Source organism: Triticum dicoccoides, chromosome 4B (genome assembly GCF_002162155.2).
Source record: "Triticum dicoccoides isolate Atlit2015 ecotype Zavitan chromosome 4B, WEW_v2.0, whole genome shotgun sequence".
Lineage (NCBI taxonomy): Eukaryota > Viridiplantae > Streptophyta > Magnoliopsida > Poales > Poaceae > Triticum > Triticum dicoccoides.
This window is the reverse complement of record NC_041387.1, coordinates 447,602,748-447,621,001: the sequence shown is the minus strand read 5'-3', so window position 1 is coordinate 447,621,001 and position 18,254 is coordinate 447,602,748. Positions and strand designations below refer to the sequence as shown.

Below are 18,254 nucleotides of genomic sequence, written 5' to 3'. Positions count from 1 at the left end.
TTGGATCTCTAGGGGGACGGCACCCCCCCAGGGCCCCTATATAAAGAGGGGGGAGGGAGGGTTGCGCACCCTATGCCCTGGCGCCTCCCTCTCCCTCCCGTGACACCTCTTCCTCCTCTAGTAGCGCTTGGCGAAGCCCTGCTGGAATCCCGCTGCTTCCACCACCACGCTGTCGTGCTGCTGGATCTCCATCAACCTCTCCTTCCCCCTTGCTGGATCAAGAAGGAGGAGATGTCTTCCCCAACCGTACGTGTGTTGAACGCGGAGGTGCCATCCGTTCGGCGCTAGGATCATCGGTGATTTGGATCACGACGAGTACGACTCCATCAACCTCGTTCTCTTAAACGCTTTCGCTCGCAATCTACAAGGATATGTAGATGCGCTCCTCTCTCTCATTGCTAGATGACTCCATAGATTGATCTTGGTGATGCGTAGAAATTTTTTATTTTCTGCAACGTTCCCCAATAGTGGCATCATGAGCTAGGTCTATGCGTAGTTTCTATGCACGAGTAGAACACAATTTTGTTGTGGGCGTAGATGTTGTCAATTTACTTGCCACTACTAGTCTTATCTTGTTTCGGCGGCATCGTGGGATTAAGCGGCCCGGACTGACCTTACACGTACGCTTACGTGAGACAGGTTCCACCGACTGACATGCACTAGTTGCATAAGGTGGCTAGCAGGTGTCTGTCTCTCCCACTTTAGTCGGATCAGATTCGATGAAAATGGTCCTTATGAAGGGTAAATAGAAATTGGCATATCACGTTGTGGTTTTGGCGTAGGTAAGAAACGTTCTTGCTAGAACCCTATTGCAGCCACGTAAAACATGCAACAACAATTAGAGGACGTCTAACTTGTTTTTGCAGTTTATGCCTTGTGATGTGATATGGCCAAAAGGATGTGATGAATGATATATATGTGATGTATGAGATTGATCATGTTCTTGTAATAGGAATCACGACTTGCATGTCGATGAGTATGACAACCGGTAGGAGCCATAGGAGTTGTCTTAATTATTGTATGACCTGCGTGCCATTGAACAACGCCATGTAATTACTTTACTTTATTGCTAAACTGTTAGCCATAGTAGTAGAAGTAATCGTTGGCGTGGCAACTTCATGAAGACACAATGATGGAGATCATGGTGTCATGCCGGTGATGATGATGATCATGGCACCCCAAAGATGGAGATCATAAGGAGCAAAATGATATTGGCCATATCATGTCACTATTTGATTGCATGTGATGTTTATCATGTTTTTGCATCTTATTTGCTTAGAACGACGGTAGTAAATAAGATGATCTCTCATAATAATTTCAAGAACGTGTTCCCCTTAACTGTGTGCCGTTGCGAAAGTTCGTTGTTTCGAAGCACCACATGATGATCGGGTGTGATAGATTCTAACGTTCACATACAACGGGTGTAAGACAGATTTACACATGCAAAACACTTAGGTTGACTTGATGAGCCTAGCATGTACAGACATGGCCTCGGAACACAAGAGACCGAAAGGTCGAACATGAGTCGTATAGAAGATACGATCAACATGAAGATGTTCATCGATGATTACTAGTCCGTCTCACGTGATGATCGGACACGGCCTAGTTGACTCGGATCATGTATTACTTATATGACTAGAGGGATGTCTATCTGAGTGGGATTTCATTAAATAATTTGATTAGATGAACTTAATTATCATGAACTTAGTCTAATTTTTTTTGCAAAATGTCTTGTAGATCAAATGGCCAACGCTCATGTCAACCTCAACTTCAACGCGTTCCTAGAGAAAACCAAGCTGAAAGACGATGGTAGCAACTATACGGACTGGGTCCGAAACTTGAGGATCATCCTCATAGCTGCCAAGAAAGCATATGTCCTAGAAGCACCGCTAGGTGACGCACCTGCCCCAGCGAACCAAGACGTTATGAACGCTTGGAAGTCGCTAGTGATGATTACTCCCTGGTTCAGTGCGGCATGCTTTACAGCTTAGAACCGGGGCTCCAAAAGCGTTTTGAGCAGCACGGAGCATATGAGATGTTCCAAGAGCTGAAAATGGTTTTCCAAGCTCACGCCCGGGTCGAGAGATATGAAGTCTCCGACAAGTTCTACAGTTGTAAGATGGAGGAAAATAGTTCTGTCAGCGAGCACATACTCAAAATGTCTGGGTTGCACAACTGCTTGTCCCAGCTGGACATTAACCTCCCGGATGAGGCGGTCATTGACATAATCCTTCAGTCGCTCCCACCTAGCTACAAGAGCTTTGTGATGAACTACAATATGCAGGGGATGGTGAAAACTATTCTGAGGTATTTTCAATGCTGAAATCAGTGGAGGTGGAAATCAAAAAGGAACATCAAGTGTTGATGGTCAATAAAACCACTAGTTTCAAGAAAGGCAAGGGTAAGAAGAACTTCAAGAAGGACGCCAAGGGAGTTGTCGTGCCCGGTAAGCCAATTGCCGGGAAGAAGCCAAAGCACGGACCCAAACCTGAGACTGGGTGCTTTTATTGCAAGGCGAACGATCACTGGAAGCGGAACTGCCCCAAGTACTTAGCGGACAAGAAGGCCGGCAACACCAAAGGTATATGTGATATACATGTTATTGATGTGTACCTTACCAGTACTCGTAGTAGCTCCTAGGTATTTGATACCGGTGCGGTTGCTCATATTTGTAACTCAAAACAGGAGCTGCGGAATAAGCTGAGACTGGTGAAGGACGAGGTGACGATGCGCGTCGGGAATGGTTCCAAGGTCGATGTGATCGCCGTCGGCACGCTATCTCTACATTTACCTACGGGATTAGTTTTAAACCTCAATAATTGTTATTTAGTGCCAGCTTTGAGCATGAACATTGTATCTGGATCTCGTTTAATACGAGATGGCTACTCATTTAAATCCGAGAATAATGGTTGTTCTATTTATATGAGAGATATGTTTTATGGTCATGCCCCGCTGGTCAATGGTTTATTCTTAATGAATCTCGAACGTGATGTTACACATATTCATAGTGTGAATACCAAAAGATGTAAGGTTGATAACGATAGTCCCACATACTTGTGGCACTGCCGCCTTGGTCACATTGGTGTCAAACGCATGAAGAAGCTCCATGCTGATGGACTTTTGGAGTCTCTTGATTATGAATCATTTGACACATGCGAACCATGCCTCATGGGCAAAATGACCAAGACTCCGTTCTCCGGAACAATGGAGCGAGCAACCAACTTGTTGGAAATCATACATACTGATGTGTGCGGTCCAATGAGCGCTGAGGCTCGAGGAGGCTATCATTATGTTCTCACTCTCACTGACGACTTAAGTAGATATGGGTATGTATACTTGATGAAACACAAGTCTGAGACCTTTGAAAAGTTCAAGGAATTTCAGAGTGAGGTAGAGAATCAACGTGACCGAAAGATAAAGTTCTTACGATCAGATCGTGGGAGAGAATATTTAAGTCAGGAATTTGGTACGCACTTAAGGAAATGTGGAATCGTTTCACAACTCACGCCGCCTGGAACACCTCAGCGTAACGGTGTGTCCGAACATCATAATCACACTCTATTGGATATGGTGCGATCTATGATGTCACTCACCGATTTACCGCTATCATTTTGGGGATACACTTTAGAGACAGCTACATTCACTTTAAATAGGGCACCGTCTAAATCCGTTGAGATGACACCGTATGAATTATGGTTTGGAAAGAAACCTAAGCTGTCATTTCTAAAAGTTTGGGGATGCGATGCTTATGTCAAGAAACTTCAACCTGAAAAGCTCGAACCCAAGTTGGAAAAATGCGTCTTCATAGGATACCCTAAGGAAACCATTGGGTATACCTTCTACCTCAGATCTGAAGGCAAGATCTTTGTTGCCAAGAACGGGTCCTTTCTGGAGAAAGAGTTTCTCTCGAAAGAAGTAAGTGGGAGGAAAGTGGAACTTGATGAAGTACTACCTCTTGAACCGGTAAGTAGCGCAGCTCAAGAAGATGTTCCTGTGGTGCCTGCACCGACTGGAGAGGAAGTTAATGATGATGATCAAGGTACTTTAGATCAAGTTACTACTGAACTTCGTAGGTCCACAAGGACACGTTCCACACCAGAGTGGTATGGCAACCCTGTCCTGAAAATCATGTTGTTAGACAACGGTGAACCTTCAAACTATGAAGAAGTGATGGCGGGCCCAGATTCCAACAAATGGCTTGAAGCCATGCAATCCAAGATAGGATCCATGTATGAAAACAAAGTATGGACTTTAACAGACTTGCCCGATGATCGGCGAGCGATAGAAAATAAATGGATCTTCCAAAAGAAGACGGACGCGGATGGTAATGTTACCATCTATAAGGCTCGACTTGTCACTAAGGGTTATCGACAAGTTCAAGGGGTTGACTACGATGAGACTTTCTCTCCCATAGCGAAGCTGAAGTCCGTCCGAATCATGTTAGCAATTGCCGCATACTATGATTATGAGATATGGCAAATGGACGTCAAAACGGCATTCCTTAACGGCTATCTTAAGGAAGAATTGTATATGATGCAGCCGGAAGGTTTTGTCGATCCTAAGAATGCTAACAAGGTATGCATGCTCCAGCGATCCATCTATGGGCTGGTGCAAGCATCTCGAAGTTGGAACATTCGCTTTGATGAGATGATCAAAGCGTTTGGGTTTATGCAGACTTATGGAGAAGCCTGTGTTTACAAGAAAGTGAGTGGGAGCTCTGTAGCATTTCTCATATTATATGTGGATGACATACTTTTGATGGGAAATGATATAGAACTTTTGGACAGCATAAAGGCCTACTTGAATAAGTGTTTTTCAATGAAGGACCTTGGAGAAGCTGCTTATATATTAGGCATCAAGATCTATAGAGATAGATCGAGACGCCTCATAGGTCTTTCACAAAGCACATACCTTAATAAGATATTGAAGAAGTTTAATATGGATCAGTCCAAGAAGGGGTTCTTGCCTGTGTTGCAAGGTGTGAAATTGAGCTCGGCTCAATGCCCGACCACGGCAGAAGATAAAGAAAAGATGAGTGTCATCCCCTATGCCTCGGCCATAGGGTCTATTATGTATGCCATTCTATGCATTAGTCCTGATGTAAACCTTGCCGTAAGTTTGGTAGGAAGGTACCAAAGTAATCCCGGCATGGAACACTAGACAGCGGTCAAGAATATCCTGAAGTACCTGAAAAGCACTAAGGATATGTTTCTCGTTTATGGAGGTGACGAAGAGCTCGTCGTAAAGGGTTACGTCGATACTAGCTTCGACACAGATCTGGATGACTCTAAATCACAAACCGGATACGTGTATATTTTGAATGGTGGGGCAGTAAGCTGGTGCAGTTGCAAGCAAAGCGTCGTGGCAGGATCTACATGTTAAGCAGAGTACATGGCAGCCTCGGAGGCAGCACATGAAGCAATCTGGATGAAGGAGTTCATTACCGACCTAGGAGTTATTCCCAATGCGTCGGGGCCGATGACTCTCTTCTGTGACAACACTGGAGCCATTGCCCTTGCCAAGGAGCCCAGGTTTCACAAGAAGACCAGGCACATCAAGCGTCGCTTCAACTCCATTCGTGAAAATGTTCAAGATGGAGACATAGATATTTGCAAAGTGCATACGGATCTGAATGTCGCAGATCCGTTGACTAAACCTCTTCCGCGAGCAAAACATGATCAACACCAAAACTCTATGGGTGTTCAATTCATCACAATGTAACTAGATTATTGACTCTAGTGCAAGTGGGAGACTGTTGGAAATATGCCCTAGAGGCAATAATAAAATGGTTATTATTATATTTCCTTGTTCATGACAATTGTCTATTGTTCATGCTATAATTGTGTTATCCGGAAATCGTAATACATGTGTGAATACATAGACCACAACATGTCCCTAGTGAGCCTCTAGTTGACTAGCTCGTTGATCAATTGATGGTTACAGTTTCCTAACCATGGATATCGGATGTCATTGATAACGGGATCACATCATTGGGAGAATGATGTGATGGACAAGACCCAATCCTGAGCATAGCACAAGATCGTATAGTTCGTTTGCTAGAGCTTTTCTAATGTCAAGTATCATTTCCTTAGACCATGAGATCATGTAACTCCCGGATACCGTAAGAGTGCTTTGGGTGTACCAAACGTCACAATGTAACTGGGTGGCTATAAAGGTATACTACAGGTATCTCCGAAAGTGTCTGTTGGGTTAACACGGATCGAGACTGGGATTTGTCACTCCGTATGACGGAGAGGTATCTCTGGGCCCACTCAGTAATACATCATCATAATGAGCTCAATGTGACCAAGTAGTTGATCACGGGATTATGCATTACGGTACGAGTAAAGTGACTTGCCGATAACGAGATTGAACGAGGTATTGGGATACCGACGATCAAATCTCAAGCAAGTAACGTACCGATTGACAAAGGGAATTGTATACGGGATTACTTGAATCCTCTACATCGTGGTTCATTCGATGAGATCATCATGGAACATGTGGGAGCCAACATGGGTATCCAGAGCCCGCTGTTGGTTATTGGCCGGAGAGTTGTCTCGGTCATGTTTGCGTGATTCCCGAACCCGTAGGGTCTACACACTTAAGGTTTAGTGACGCTAGGGTTGTAGAGATATTAGTATGCGGTAACCCGAAAGTTGTTCGGAGTCCTGGATGAGATCCCGGACGTCACGAGGAGTTCCGAAATGGTCCGGAGGTAAAGATCTGTATATAGGAAGTCCAATTTCGGCCATCGGGAAAGTTTCGGGGGTCACCGGTATTGTACCAGGACCACTGGAAGGGTCCCGGGGGTCCACCGGGTGGGGCCACCTATCCCGGAGGGCCCCATGGGCTGAAGTGGGAAGGGAACCAGCCCCTGGTGGGCTGGTGCGCCCCCCTTGGGCCTTCCCCTGCGCCTAGGGTTGGAAACCCTGGGGGTGGGGGGCGCCCCACCTGACTTGGGGGGCAAGTCCCCCCCCCCTTGGCTGCTGCCCCCCCTTGAGATTGGATCTCTAGGGGGACAGCGCCCCCAGGGCCCCTATATAAAGAGGGGGGAGGGAGGGCTGCACACCCTAAGCCCTGGTGCCTCCCTCTCCCTCCCGTGACACCTCTTCCTCCTCTAGTAGCGCTTGGCGAAGCCCTGCTGGAATCCCGCTGCTTCCACCACCACGCCGTCATGCTACTGGATCTCCATCAACCTCTCCTTCCCCCTTGATGGATCAAGAAGGAGGAGACGTCTTCCCCAATCATACGTGTGTTGAATGCGGAGGTGCCATCTATTCTGCGTTAGGATCATCGGTGATTTGGATCACGACGAGTACGACTCCATCAACCCCGTTCTCTTGAACGCTTCCGCTCGCGATATACAAGGGTATGTAGATGCACTCCTCTCTCTCGTTGCTAGATGACTCCATAGATTGATCTTGGTGATGCGTAATTTTATTTTATTTTCTGCAACGTTCCCCAACATGAACCTCGAGGGTGGTTCCTCTTATGTTCACCTTGATGATTACATTGAGTGGAATTCTCCGAGGGTGATTCCTCGGGTTTTCCCCTTGATGTTTGGACACACGATTACCTTGACTTTACTTGAGACCATTGTTGAAGTCGGGTCGGCCCTGAGGGGTACCCGCGAGTTGATGTGAAAGTCAGGCGGGCCCGTTGAGCACCCGCGAGTTTTCTACATGGCACGGCCAGGCATTCTGGGCCCTTGTCGTAAGTCCATGAGACGGGGCGACGGGGTCACATTATCGTGAGTCTCTGATCATCTCCGCGAGCCCCCAATGCACTAACAAGTTTGGGTATTTGTTCTGAGTTGGCCTCTGGCCTTTATGCACTAACCACCACGCGAGAATTGACATGGGCCTCGATGTTGCAGTATCAGCCGAAGCTTTGTCAGACATCCAGTTCAGCATGGCGGCACGGTCGGATCGCGTCGACCATCCGAGGTGGCGCTGGTATTCACCCTTTGCGCAATGACCCGGAGTTCAACGGGCGATGGGCCTAAGACCCCGGGGCACTTAGGATGTAGACCAGCGGGGACCTCTCTGTTGAGCCTAGGTAGGGCTGTGATGTGTTGATCTTCCGAGGCCTGGCATTGACCCCAGAAAGGTGTGTCCGGCCTAGGGATGGCACCCGCAGGGTTTGGGTACGGGTGGAGCCACTCCATACCCTTACCCGTCCCTCCCGAGCTTACCCATCACCCTTACCCATACCCGTGAACGGGTATAATTTTTTCCCATACCCGTTACCCGACAGGGTAGACGGGTACCCGTGGGTAAAATAACCCATGTTTGCAAAGCATCAATTTGAGCAACTCATAGTCATAAAAAAGCAACATAATCATAATTTACAACAACGCATACTTATAAACAACAGCACATTATAAACAAGAACACATTTAGTAAAAAATCACCTTCTCGTAGATAGTAACACATCAAAACAACATCATATAGTTCACAAATTCATGACAAAGTGTAGATTGTGGAGATAATTTTTGAGTTCACATAGATTTTATATGGGTACATGGGTATGTGGGTATGGGTTATACGATCTCATACCCATGCCCGCTCTACCCGATGGGTTTCAGATTTTCGTATTTGTATACACATGGGTAACTTTTTGTCGCATACCCTTACTCTAATAGGGTTTTTACCCGCAGGGTACGTGGGTAATGGGTACCCATTGCCATCTCTAGTCCGGCCAGAGTAATCAAGCATGTTGGGTAACGTGGTGTACCCCTGCAGGGAAGTTATATATTCGAATACCGTGTCCACGGTAATGGACGTTCAGACTTGTATCCTAATCTATTACAACTAGAACTGGTTACTTGAGACATGTGATGGATATGTGGCTCCGGGATTGCTTTCTTGCAGGGAGTCGAGGAAGGATCTCTGGGCATTAATGCTACGACATGCTTGTTAAATATAAACTGCTATTCTTTACTCTTCTACATGCTGCAAGATGCTTGGAGCTACTTGAAGATGCCAGTCTTTGATAGGCTAGGCTTTCCCCTCTATTCTGGCATTCTGCAGTTTAGTCCAGAGATACAGCCCTTCCATTTGATACCAATGCATACTTAGTATAGATCTGATGCTTGTGAGTACTTTGGATGAGTACTCACGGTTGCTTTGCTACCCCTTTCCCCCTTCTTTCTTCTTTCTGGTTGTTGCAACCAGATGGTGGATCCCTAGAGCCAGATGCCACCAGCGATGGATACTACTACATGGAGGCCGCCAAAGACCAGGAGTAGTTAGGAGGTCCCAGGCAGGAGGCTTGCCTCTTCGATCGTTGATGTTTGTGCTAGCCTTCTTAAGGCATCCTTGTTTAACTTATGTTTGTACTCAGATATTGTTGCTTCCACTAACTCTTGTGTTTCGAGCTTCTGTATTCGAGCCCTCGAGGCCCTTGGCTTTGTAATATAAAGCTTGTATTATTTTATTTGTGTATAGAGTTGTGTTGTGATATCTTCCTGTGAGTCCCTGATCTTGATCGTACACATTTGCGTGTATGATTAGTGTACGATTGAATCGGGGGCGTCACACGGCATATCTCACCTGGGGTTTTGTAAAGTATCACGAAGGAAAGGGAATAACACATGATAACCAAAGGTCCACTCAAATGCTACCCGTGTACTCATATAGATTGCTATGGACGTCCACGGTTTCGATGTCGGTCATTGAACGAAAGGGGCTTTTGCTCATGTCTATGATTTACCAAATCTACAGGGTCATAAGCTTAAGGTAATCACGATATGCTAAGTATTAGTAGGACAGGGTTAATGAGGAAGTATTTATGAAATAGTTTCATTAAATTTTGAAATAGTCTCAAGAGGAACATGACGCATTCCGGGTTCACTGGAACGGTTTTGAGGTTTACCGGGTAATATTGATAAATAATATATAGTGGAAATAGTTTCCGGTGATAGTAAATTATTATTAAAAGGCTCTAATAGTGACTAGGACGCTTCTATACTTATTTAAATATCAATGGCCTTAAAATGCCAAGTGGTGGAAAGCATATTGGGCCACTTGGGCCCAATAGGGTGGCGCCCCCTTCCCCCTTGTAGAAGGAAGGGGGAGGCCAAGGGGGCTTTCCCCCCTTGTGTGGTGCCCCCTCCCCCTCCTCCAACCTATATATACTAGAGGTTTTGGCACTTTTGTATATACAAGTTTTTGGAGCCTCATCTAGTTCTCTAGTTCTACTTCTAGTTGATCCAATTAGATCTAGATCTAGATACTCTAATCCTCATAATTAGAAGCCAGGTGTGGTTTTAATCTCCTCCCTTTAATTCTCTGGCAATGATTAGCTCTAGACGGTGAAATGCTGCCAGATAGCAAAGACCATATGCTTGCAAACTGTGGAAAGGCCATGCGTTCGGTCTTTCGTTCGAGGATCGTTCGTGGATGGTTCAAGGGATCGTTGATCGACGGTTTGAGGGACTTCAAGTATGATGTACACTGACTTGTCTCCTTCCGCTGCAACTCAGAGTTGGTGTCGATCTGATCCAAACCATTATTGCATCTTCATAGTGTTCCTGGTTGATTATAGGGCAAAAATTTCTTTATTTTCTACTATGTTTCCCAACATGACGGTCTTAACGGAATTGATAATGTGCTCCGATTACTTTGCGCATTCAACTTTTAATAAAAATGCATCATCATGAATGGCTTGTCCTCACTCTTGTGGCACAACGCGTCCGGGCCAGCAAAGAAAGACAATGACACGGTCAATAAGTTGCAACGTAGAAAAATCAATCAAATTACCAACACATAGAGCAACGCGAAGCAAACTTACGAGCTCGAGAAGTGACACACCACTTGGCCATCGGTTTTATGTTTGAGCATACGGACCACAATACTTGTTGAAGACCTCTTGAATGGTGTACCATCTATGGTTTATAGACTGCAAATTGCGATTATTAATTACTTCCTTGTCGTAGGGATATCAATGTATTTTCTTATGAATCAATCATGCACACTTTGCCAAAATGCCGAGCCCTTTCACTCCGTACATTGAAACAGATCAACACTTGTTCCCAACCACACCAAACACAACATTTCATTGTCCTTGTTTGGGTATGCCAAACCCCCCTTCTTCTTTGCGTCTGCATCGGGCATCAGGGGCAACTAGGTGTCTGTCAGTGTCTCTTTCTCTGGTTGTGATGAGTAATGGTCATCGACTTGTCCGTCTTCTTGGCTTGCCACCATTGTGGATCATGTTCAATATCGCCTTGTCACCCGCCGCCCTCAAGCTTGGGGAAGGCATTCCGCCAAACAGTGATCGGGCATCACCGCACTAGGGCTCCTCAGACGGAAACCATGACTGGATGAACACGTAGTCGCTATTGAGGTTAACGATGTATGGTGGAGGGTGCATGGAGGTGAAGGAGGCGGTAGAGTGATGCGGCGACTATTGCATGTCAGGCTGACCGTACTACTTAGCAATGAAGTAGTACGATGCCTTGTACTAGGCGAGCAGGGGCGCGATTTCCTGAGTGGCACCTGCACGGCGTGACCTTGTGGAGGAGGAGCTTCGACATGAGGGGTTACATGTGCCTTCTCTTCGCCCTCTAATTCACGCGCCACTCTTTTCGTTTGAGAGTCTCCGGATTCACCGAAGCGGGCGTGTGGTGGACAGGCTCTGAGGCCAGCGGGACGACAAACCACGTGTTGGGCCTTGATAGATCCATCATGGTGGACAGCAAAACGGGCGGGAGCGGCGATGTTTGATGCGGAGAGAATGGATTTTGGTGCGGAATAGTGGGGGTTGTTAAAATGCACGGGCTCTAGATGCCATTTTGTGTGGGTCTGGGGTGTCAAAGTTTGATGTGGTGAACACCCGAATATGGAAGAGCTCCCCGATTTGGGGCCGGAATTTCGGACGTTCGAGTCGATCCAATTTGATTTGGCGAGCCGCGTTGGAGGGCTTAGATAGTTTGAGTTCGAGCTTAGTTGCTCCACCGTGAGAGCGCGCCCTTGTGATATGAGTGATTGAACCATCCAATCTAAACATTCAAGGACGATTTGGTGAGCCGCACTGGAGATGACCTCTTAGCATGGTAGTGTGAAAATGGACATATTTGAACCTTCACTAAAACTTCAGCTCAAAATGAATTTGATATGATTTTTTTCACAAACTATCCTTTTTGCATGTCACCCCAGGCTAGGGCACGATGCTAGATAAAATGGTGCCCTGGCCTGGGTGCCATGCTTGATGGCGCAACAAATACATTTACCGAGGGCCTCGTGCTGTCTAACATGACACTCCAGACAAAGACGCCATGCTATCTAGGATGATGCTTCAGCCCTGATACGTCATGAAAAATGCTCAATTTGTGAAATACTTACTCCGCATATAAGATTTGTGTGAAGTCAAACTTCATGCAATTTGACAAACTTTATAGAAAAATATCAACATTCACAATACAAAATCAATATCATTAGATGCGTGATCAATTTAATTTTCGTATTGTATTACTTTAGTGTCGTACATGTTGATATTTATTCATAACTTTACAGTTTGATTTCGGATAAATCATATATGCAGAGTAAAAGGACCGGAAGGAGTATTTTCAAATTGGATTCATGTCGAAGTCACCACAGTAGTAGTCGTTAAGGTTAACGACGGTATCATATTGCCCTCTCTCCTCCATACGTAGCCGCCTCCTCCTCTCAAAAAGCTTAGGGTTCTTGCCTCCCGCCGCCGCGGCCTCTGGTTTGCCTCGTCCCCGGTGCTCTTAGGGCCATGGGAGCACGGTGGATGTCAGCCCTAGCCGGCGGGACGACTCCTTTTTATATATTTCTTTGAGTTCTATTATGGTTTGAAGGAGGATGGGGGTTCAAATCACGGAAATGAGCCTTGGGTAGAAATTTGTTTGATTTGATAGAAATTCGTTTTTCTTTTCATGTCTGCATGATTTTGATTTTCGGTAAATGAGCCTTTGGTAATGCTTTTATCACTATTCTATGTCGTAGGCACCTATTCAGTCTATAAACAAATACTAACGAGAAAATGAAAATTGTACCAAACTAAAGAAAACATACGATAGAGATCCTAGAATCTAAAAATGAGCATATTGATGGCTCCTTGAAGATGGAATAATGTTCTCCCGTCTAGGCCCCGTCTCGGTGGTGCTAGCATCGTTGAAGGGTGTGTGGAGGTATGCCTTCGGCGGATCTCAAAGGACTCTGTCAGTGCTTGTCTTTGGTGGATCTACTCAGGTCAGGTCTTCTTTTCGTCTATGTTCATGTGTCTCCAGGTTGGATCCTTCTGAGTTAAGTGTTTCTTCATTGGGGGAGGTTGCTGTTCTGGTGCTGATCCCATGGGATCTTAGCACGACGACTTTACAACTGTCTACTCAAATAAGTCTTGACCGGCTTCAACGAGGAAGGGGTGATGACAGTGGCACGCCTTCGACGCGCTTCAGTGCTTGCAGTCGTCGCTGGGTGGTCTATAAATATGGATGTAATTTTTATTGTTTCCAATGTTCGTTGTACTAATATGATTTAAGATGAATGGATTGAAAGTTTTTTTTTTAAAAGTCACCATGGTAGCCTGGTCGCAGGACAAGTCTCGTCTGGAAGAGCGTGTGCTACTGCTGTGCTGGACCAGAACGAAAACGAGGATGGGACGCGCGGACCACGCGGCGAAACGGTCAGGATCCTCCCTCCGCCCCACTCCCTTTTAAGCCCCCCATCCGCCCGTACTCGTCGGCGCCGTGCAGTTGAGTGCTCGCTGCTCCCTCCTCCCCCTCCGCGAAGATTCTCCTTCGACCCCTCCCGATCTCCAAGGCGGCGTCGCCGTCGCCGTCGCCGCGCGCCAGATCTCCTCCACGCGCTCGCGGTGCGCCCTCGCCGCCTGCGCGATCTACCCGGTGAGTCCCCTTCCCCGCTGGCTGCTCCTAGATCCGTGTCCTCGCCTGGAATTCCGGTGGGGTTTCAGTTGCCGAGTGTACCATTCCCGCGCGTGTTGTTCGCCGCGGCGAAGAATTCGGTTGTGGTTTCACGTTGCGTGTATTGGTTTGTCACTGCTGGACCTGGGGATCGCGATGATGGCCGCCTGGTGAAAATTGCATTTGTCAGGATATTCTAGTGCGGTGGATGTTCTTCTATGCCTGCTGATGGCTATGGTGTCAGTTTAGTCGGTTCTCTACTGTGTTACTACTACTGCATAGCCTGCTGATGGCTGTGGAGTTAATAATGTTTCCTCTATTCTTCCTTCATAGTTGGAGTATATCTGCTTTTAGTTTTAGTAGGAGTTGCCTTGTTTGCCCAGTAACTTCGATGATAAGTTTGTAAGAATAATTACTGCTGGACACATTAATAACACTAGCAAGTTTGGATATTATTGCAGGCCAAGATGGCGACCTATGAGCCCAAGAACATCCTCATAACTGGTGCTGCGGGTTTCATTGCATCTCATGTGGCGAACCGTCTAATTAGGAGCTATCCTCACTACAAGATTGTCGTCCTCGACAAGATTGACTACTGCTCCAACCTGAAAAATCTCAACCCCTCCCGGCCATCGCCAAATTTCAAGTTTGTCAAGGGCGACATCGCAAGTGCTGACCTGGTGAACTATCTCCTCATCACTGAGTCGATTGACACCATCATGCACTTTGCTGCCCAGACTCATGTGGATAATTCGTTCGGCAATTCCTTTGAGTTTACAAAGAACAACATATATGGCACCCATGTTCTCCTTGAGGCGTGCAAGGTTACTGGCCAGATCAGAAGATTTATCCACGTCAGTACTGATGAGGTGTATGGAGAAACTGATGAGGATGCTGTGGTTGGTAACCATGAGGCCTCACAGTTGCTTCCGACAAATCCATATTCAGCTACCAAAGCTGGGGCTGAAATGCTTGTGATGGCTTATGGGAGGTCTTATGGTCTTCCTGTGATTACAACCCGAGGCAACAATGTGTATGGACCAAATCAGTTCCCTGAGAAGCTCATCCCAAAATTTATCCTTTTGGCCATGAAAGGCTTGCCCCTTCCAATTCATGGTGATGGCTCTAATGTCAGGAGCTACCTGTACTGTGAGGATGTTGCTGAAGCTTTTGAGGTAGTTCTTCACAAAGGAGAGGTTGGACATGTGTATAATATTGGTACTGTGAAGGAGAGGAGGGTAATTGATGTGGCCAGTGACATATGCAAGCTATTTGGCTTGGACACCGAAAAGGTCATCAGGTTTGTCGAGAACAGGCCCTTCAATGACCAGAGGTACTTCCTGGATGATCAGAAACTGAAGAAGTTAGGATGGGCAGAGCGCACGACATGGGAAGAGGGTTTGAAGAAAACAATTGAATGGTACACCAGCAATCCTGATTACTGGGGAGATGTTGCCGGTGCATTGCTCCCTCATCCAAGGATGTTGATGACGCCTGGAGTTGAAAGGCATAACTGGACTGAGGAAATCAAATCTCTTGCTTCTTCTCCAGCTGAAGCCAAGGAATGCAGTACAGTACCTGCTGCAGCCACATCCAAGAGTACCAGCAGTGTCCCTCAAAAGGCCACCTACAAGTTCTTAATATATGGCAAGACTGGATGGATTGGTGGCCTACTTGGGAAGATATGTGAGAAGCAAGGCATACCTTATGAATATGGTAAAGGGCGCCTGCAAGAGCGCTCTCAGCTCTTGCAGGACATTAGAAATGTGAAGCCGACTCATGTTTTCAATGCTGCTGGTGTCACTGGAAGGCCAAATGTTGACTGGTGTGAGACCCACAAACAGGACACTATCCGCACCAATGTTGTAGGCACCTTGAATCTTGCTGATGTTTGTCGTGAGCAGGGGTTGCTCATGATTAATTATGCTACAGGTTGCATATTTGAGTATAATGCTGAACACCCTGAAGGGTCTGGAATTGGTTTTAAAGAGGAGGACACGCCCAACTTTGTAGGTTCATTTTATTCCAAAACCAAAGCCATGGTAAGTTCAAATATTTTGTTTATGATGTGTAACACATATCCTTTTGCTTCTCATGGAAACAAACTCATTTGTTCGTACATACAAATGCAGGTGGAAGAGTTATTGAAGGACTATGATAATGTCTGTACTCTTAGAGTCAGGATGCCCATATCATCAGACCTGAGCAATCCTCGTAACTTCATCACAAAAATAGCCCGCTATGACAAGGTGGTGAACATTCCGAACAGTATGACAATTTTGGATGAATTGTTGCCTATCTCTGTTGAGATGGCGAAGCGGGATTGTAGGGGCATATGGAATTTCACCAACCCAGGGGTTGTCAGTCACAACGAGATTCTGGAGATGTACAAGGAATACATAAACCCGGACTTCAAGTGGACCAACTTCACGCTCGAAGAGCAGGCCAAGGTTATAGTTGCACCAAGAAGCAACAACGAAATGGACGCGTCAAAGCTGAAGTCCGAGTTCCCTGAGCTACTGTCCATTAAGGAATCTTTGATCAGGAATGTCTTTGAGCCAAACAGGAAGGTGTCTACTAATTGAGGATTCATGTGACACAGGTCTGCTATAAGCTATTTCTAATTAGCTAATATATTGCACGGTGGCAGCTGTGGTCAATTTTATTGTGGTATAGCATGCATACATATTTACCATTTTTTGTTACGCGTTATGTTTCACTTGAGTATTATCAGATGTTCTATGTAGTGGTGGATATGTTTGCTGGCCTGGTTATCTATGAGAACAGATCTTAAAATCTTGTTTCTATTTATCAGGTGCCTTTCATGTGCATGATGCTGCGCTTGTGCATCCTGTTTACGTGTTGTTTTTCTTGGTTTTCATATCTGAAGTTTGTATTGGCAGACAAGACTTTTATGTGTAGTTTTGTTGGTTCATATTTGAAGTTCGCATCAGTTTCCAAAAACATGTGCATTCAGAAGCCCAGAGGGTTTGTCGGTTGATGCACCCTGATCAACTGTAAGCTCCTGTCGGCTGTCAACGTGACGTTTGAGTATCACACGCTGAAATATTTGCTTGCAATAGATTAGTTTTCGGTGCAGGTTGCCGGCGTTGCCAGAGCTTGTCTTGTCCTAGCTCCACAAACATAATGATCGTACTGACTGTTTCCAGAGTTCAAGGTTTCCATAGATCTGTTCCTGTTTTGTGTAAGGCGACTGATAGGCGCCGGTGCGCCGGCCCAAATTTGGGCCGGTCGCACCGAGTACCGTACGATCTGCAAAACTGGAACCGCACGATCTTCTACCCTTCCTCCTCTGTCTTATTCTCTGATAAAAAATCCCATCGCGCCGTCAGGGACGAGCGACGCGCCCGATCTAGAAGCTCTGCCTGGCGTATTTCGCCTGTCGCCGCCCTTGCCGGCCGCCGGCGCCGCCGTTGCCGTCGTCGTCTCTTTTGTTTCTCGCCGGCTCCGTGAATGCAGCAGCTTGTCCCTGTAGTTGCAGGTCCCCGTTTCGACAGTCACAGCTCCGGTGGCGGCCGCCGCATCCCCGGCGCACGGCGGTCGCCGGGCGCAGCACCTCCTCCGACGAGCTCGCAAAAAACCTGTACTCTCCCTCAGATTGCCGGTAGCAGCAAAAATGTCATCAGTTGTAGCAAAAAAGGGTGTCGGTTCCAGCAAAAAAAAGCTCGTCGATGTCGCCCGCCGTCGCCATTGTAGCAAAATTGTTAACCGGTTGTAGCTTCCGTGGTTGCTGGTTCCAGCAAAAATGCTTCAACAACAAAAAACTGGTTTTCGCTAGTGGTAGCATAAATGAAAAACTATTCCAGCAAAAAAGTAACACAGTTCCAGCAAAAAATGCGCTGCCGCCAATGGTCTTAGACAAAAATCTCACCAGTTCCAGCTCTGCTTTCGGCTGGATGTAGCAAAACTAATTGCTAGTTCCAGCCAAAAAAATCGATGCAGCAAAATGCTTGGCAGCCACCGTCCTAGCATTGTAGCAAAGTCGAGCTCTGGTTCCAGGAAAAAATGGAGCGGTTCAAGCAAGAAAAATGGATGTAGCAAAAAATCATACAGCGAAGGCACCAGCATCCTCTCAATATGCAGCAAAAACGAAAGATGCTTCCAGCAAAAACAAATTGCGGTTCCAGCAAAAATTATGCAGCAAAAAATCATGCCGGAACCACGGTGGCAGCGAACATGGCCTACACTGCGACATGGAAGAGGTTGGGCCGAGCATGGCAACAAAAAAATCGACGGCTGTACGCGCCGTCTCTGCGTGGAGCATGAGATGCCATGGATGAAGTGATTTGAGAAAGAAGAAGCAGAGGAGGGAATACGTATGAGGAGGAGGACAGAATGAGTG

General features: G+C 46.4%; 1 protein-coding gene across 1 annotated transcript; it reads left to right on the top strand.

Annotated features, from left to right (window-relative positions):
• The first annotated feature begins 13,669 nt into the window (after positions 1-13,669).
• Positions 13,670-16,758, top strand: LOC119290802 (trifunctional UDP-glucose 4,6-dehydratase/UDP-4-keto-6-deoxy-D-glucose 3,5-epimerase/UDP-4-keto-L-rhamnose-reductase RHM1-like). The gene is made up of 3 exons (XM_037569452.1): positions 13,670-13,873; positions 14,353-15,933; positions 16,024-16,758. The coding sequence occupies exons 2-3, from the start codon at positions 14,359-14,361 to the stop codon at positions 16,474-16,476; spliced, it is 2,028 nt and encodes a 675-aa protein (XP_037425349.1). The 5' UTR covers positions 13,670-13,873; positions 14,353-14,358; the 3' UTR covers positions 16,477-16,758.
• Positions 16,759-18,254: the final 1,496 nt, after the last annotated feature.

Excerpts from the sequence above, each read along its gene's own strand:
- LOC119290802 (XM_037569452.1), top strand. The coding sequence starts at position 14,359 with ATGGCGACCTATGAGCCCAAGAACATCCTCATAACTGGTGCTGCGGGT. Across the intron at positions 15,934-16,023 it reads ATTCCAAAACCAAAGCCATG|GTGGAAGAGTTATTGAAGGA; the intron begins GTAAGTTCAAAT and ends ATACAAATGCAG.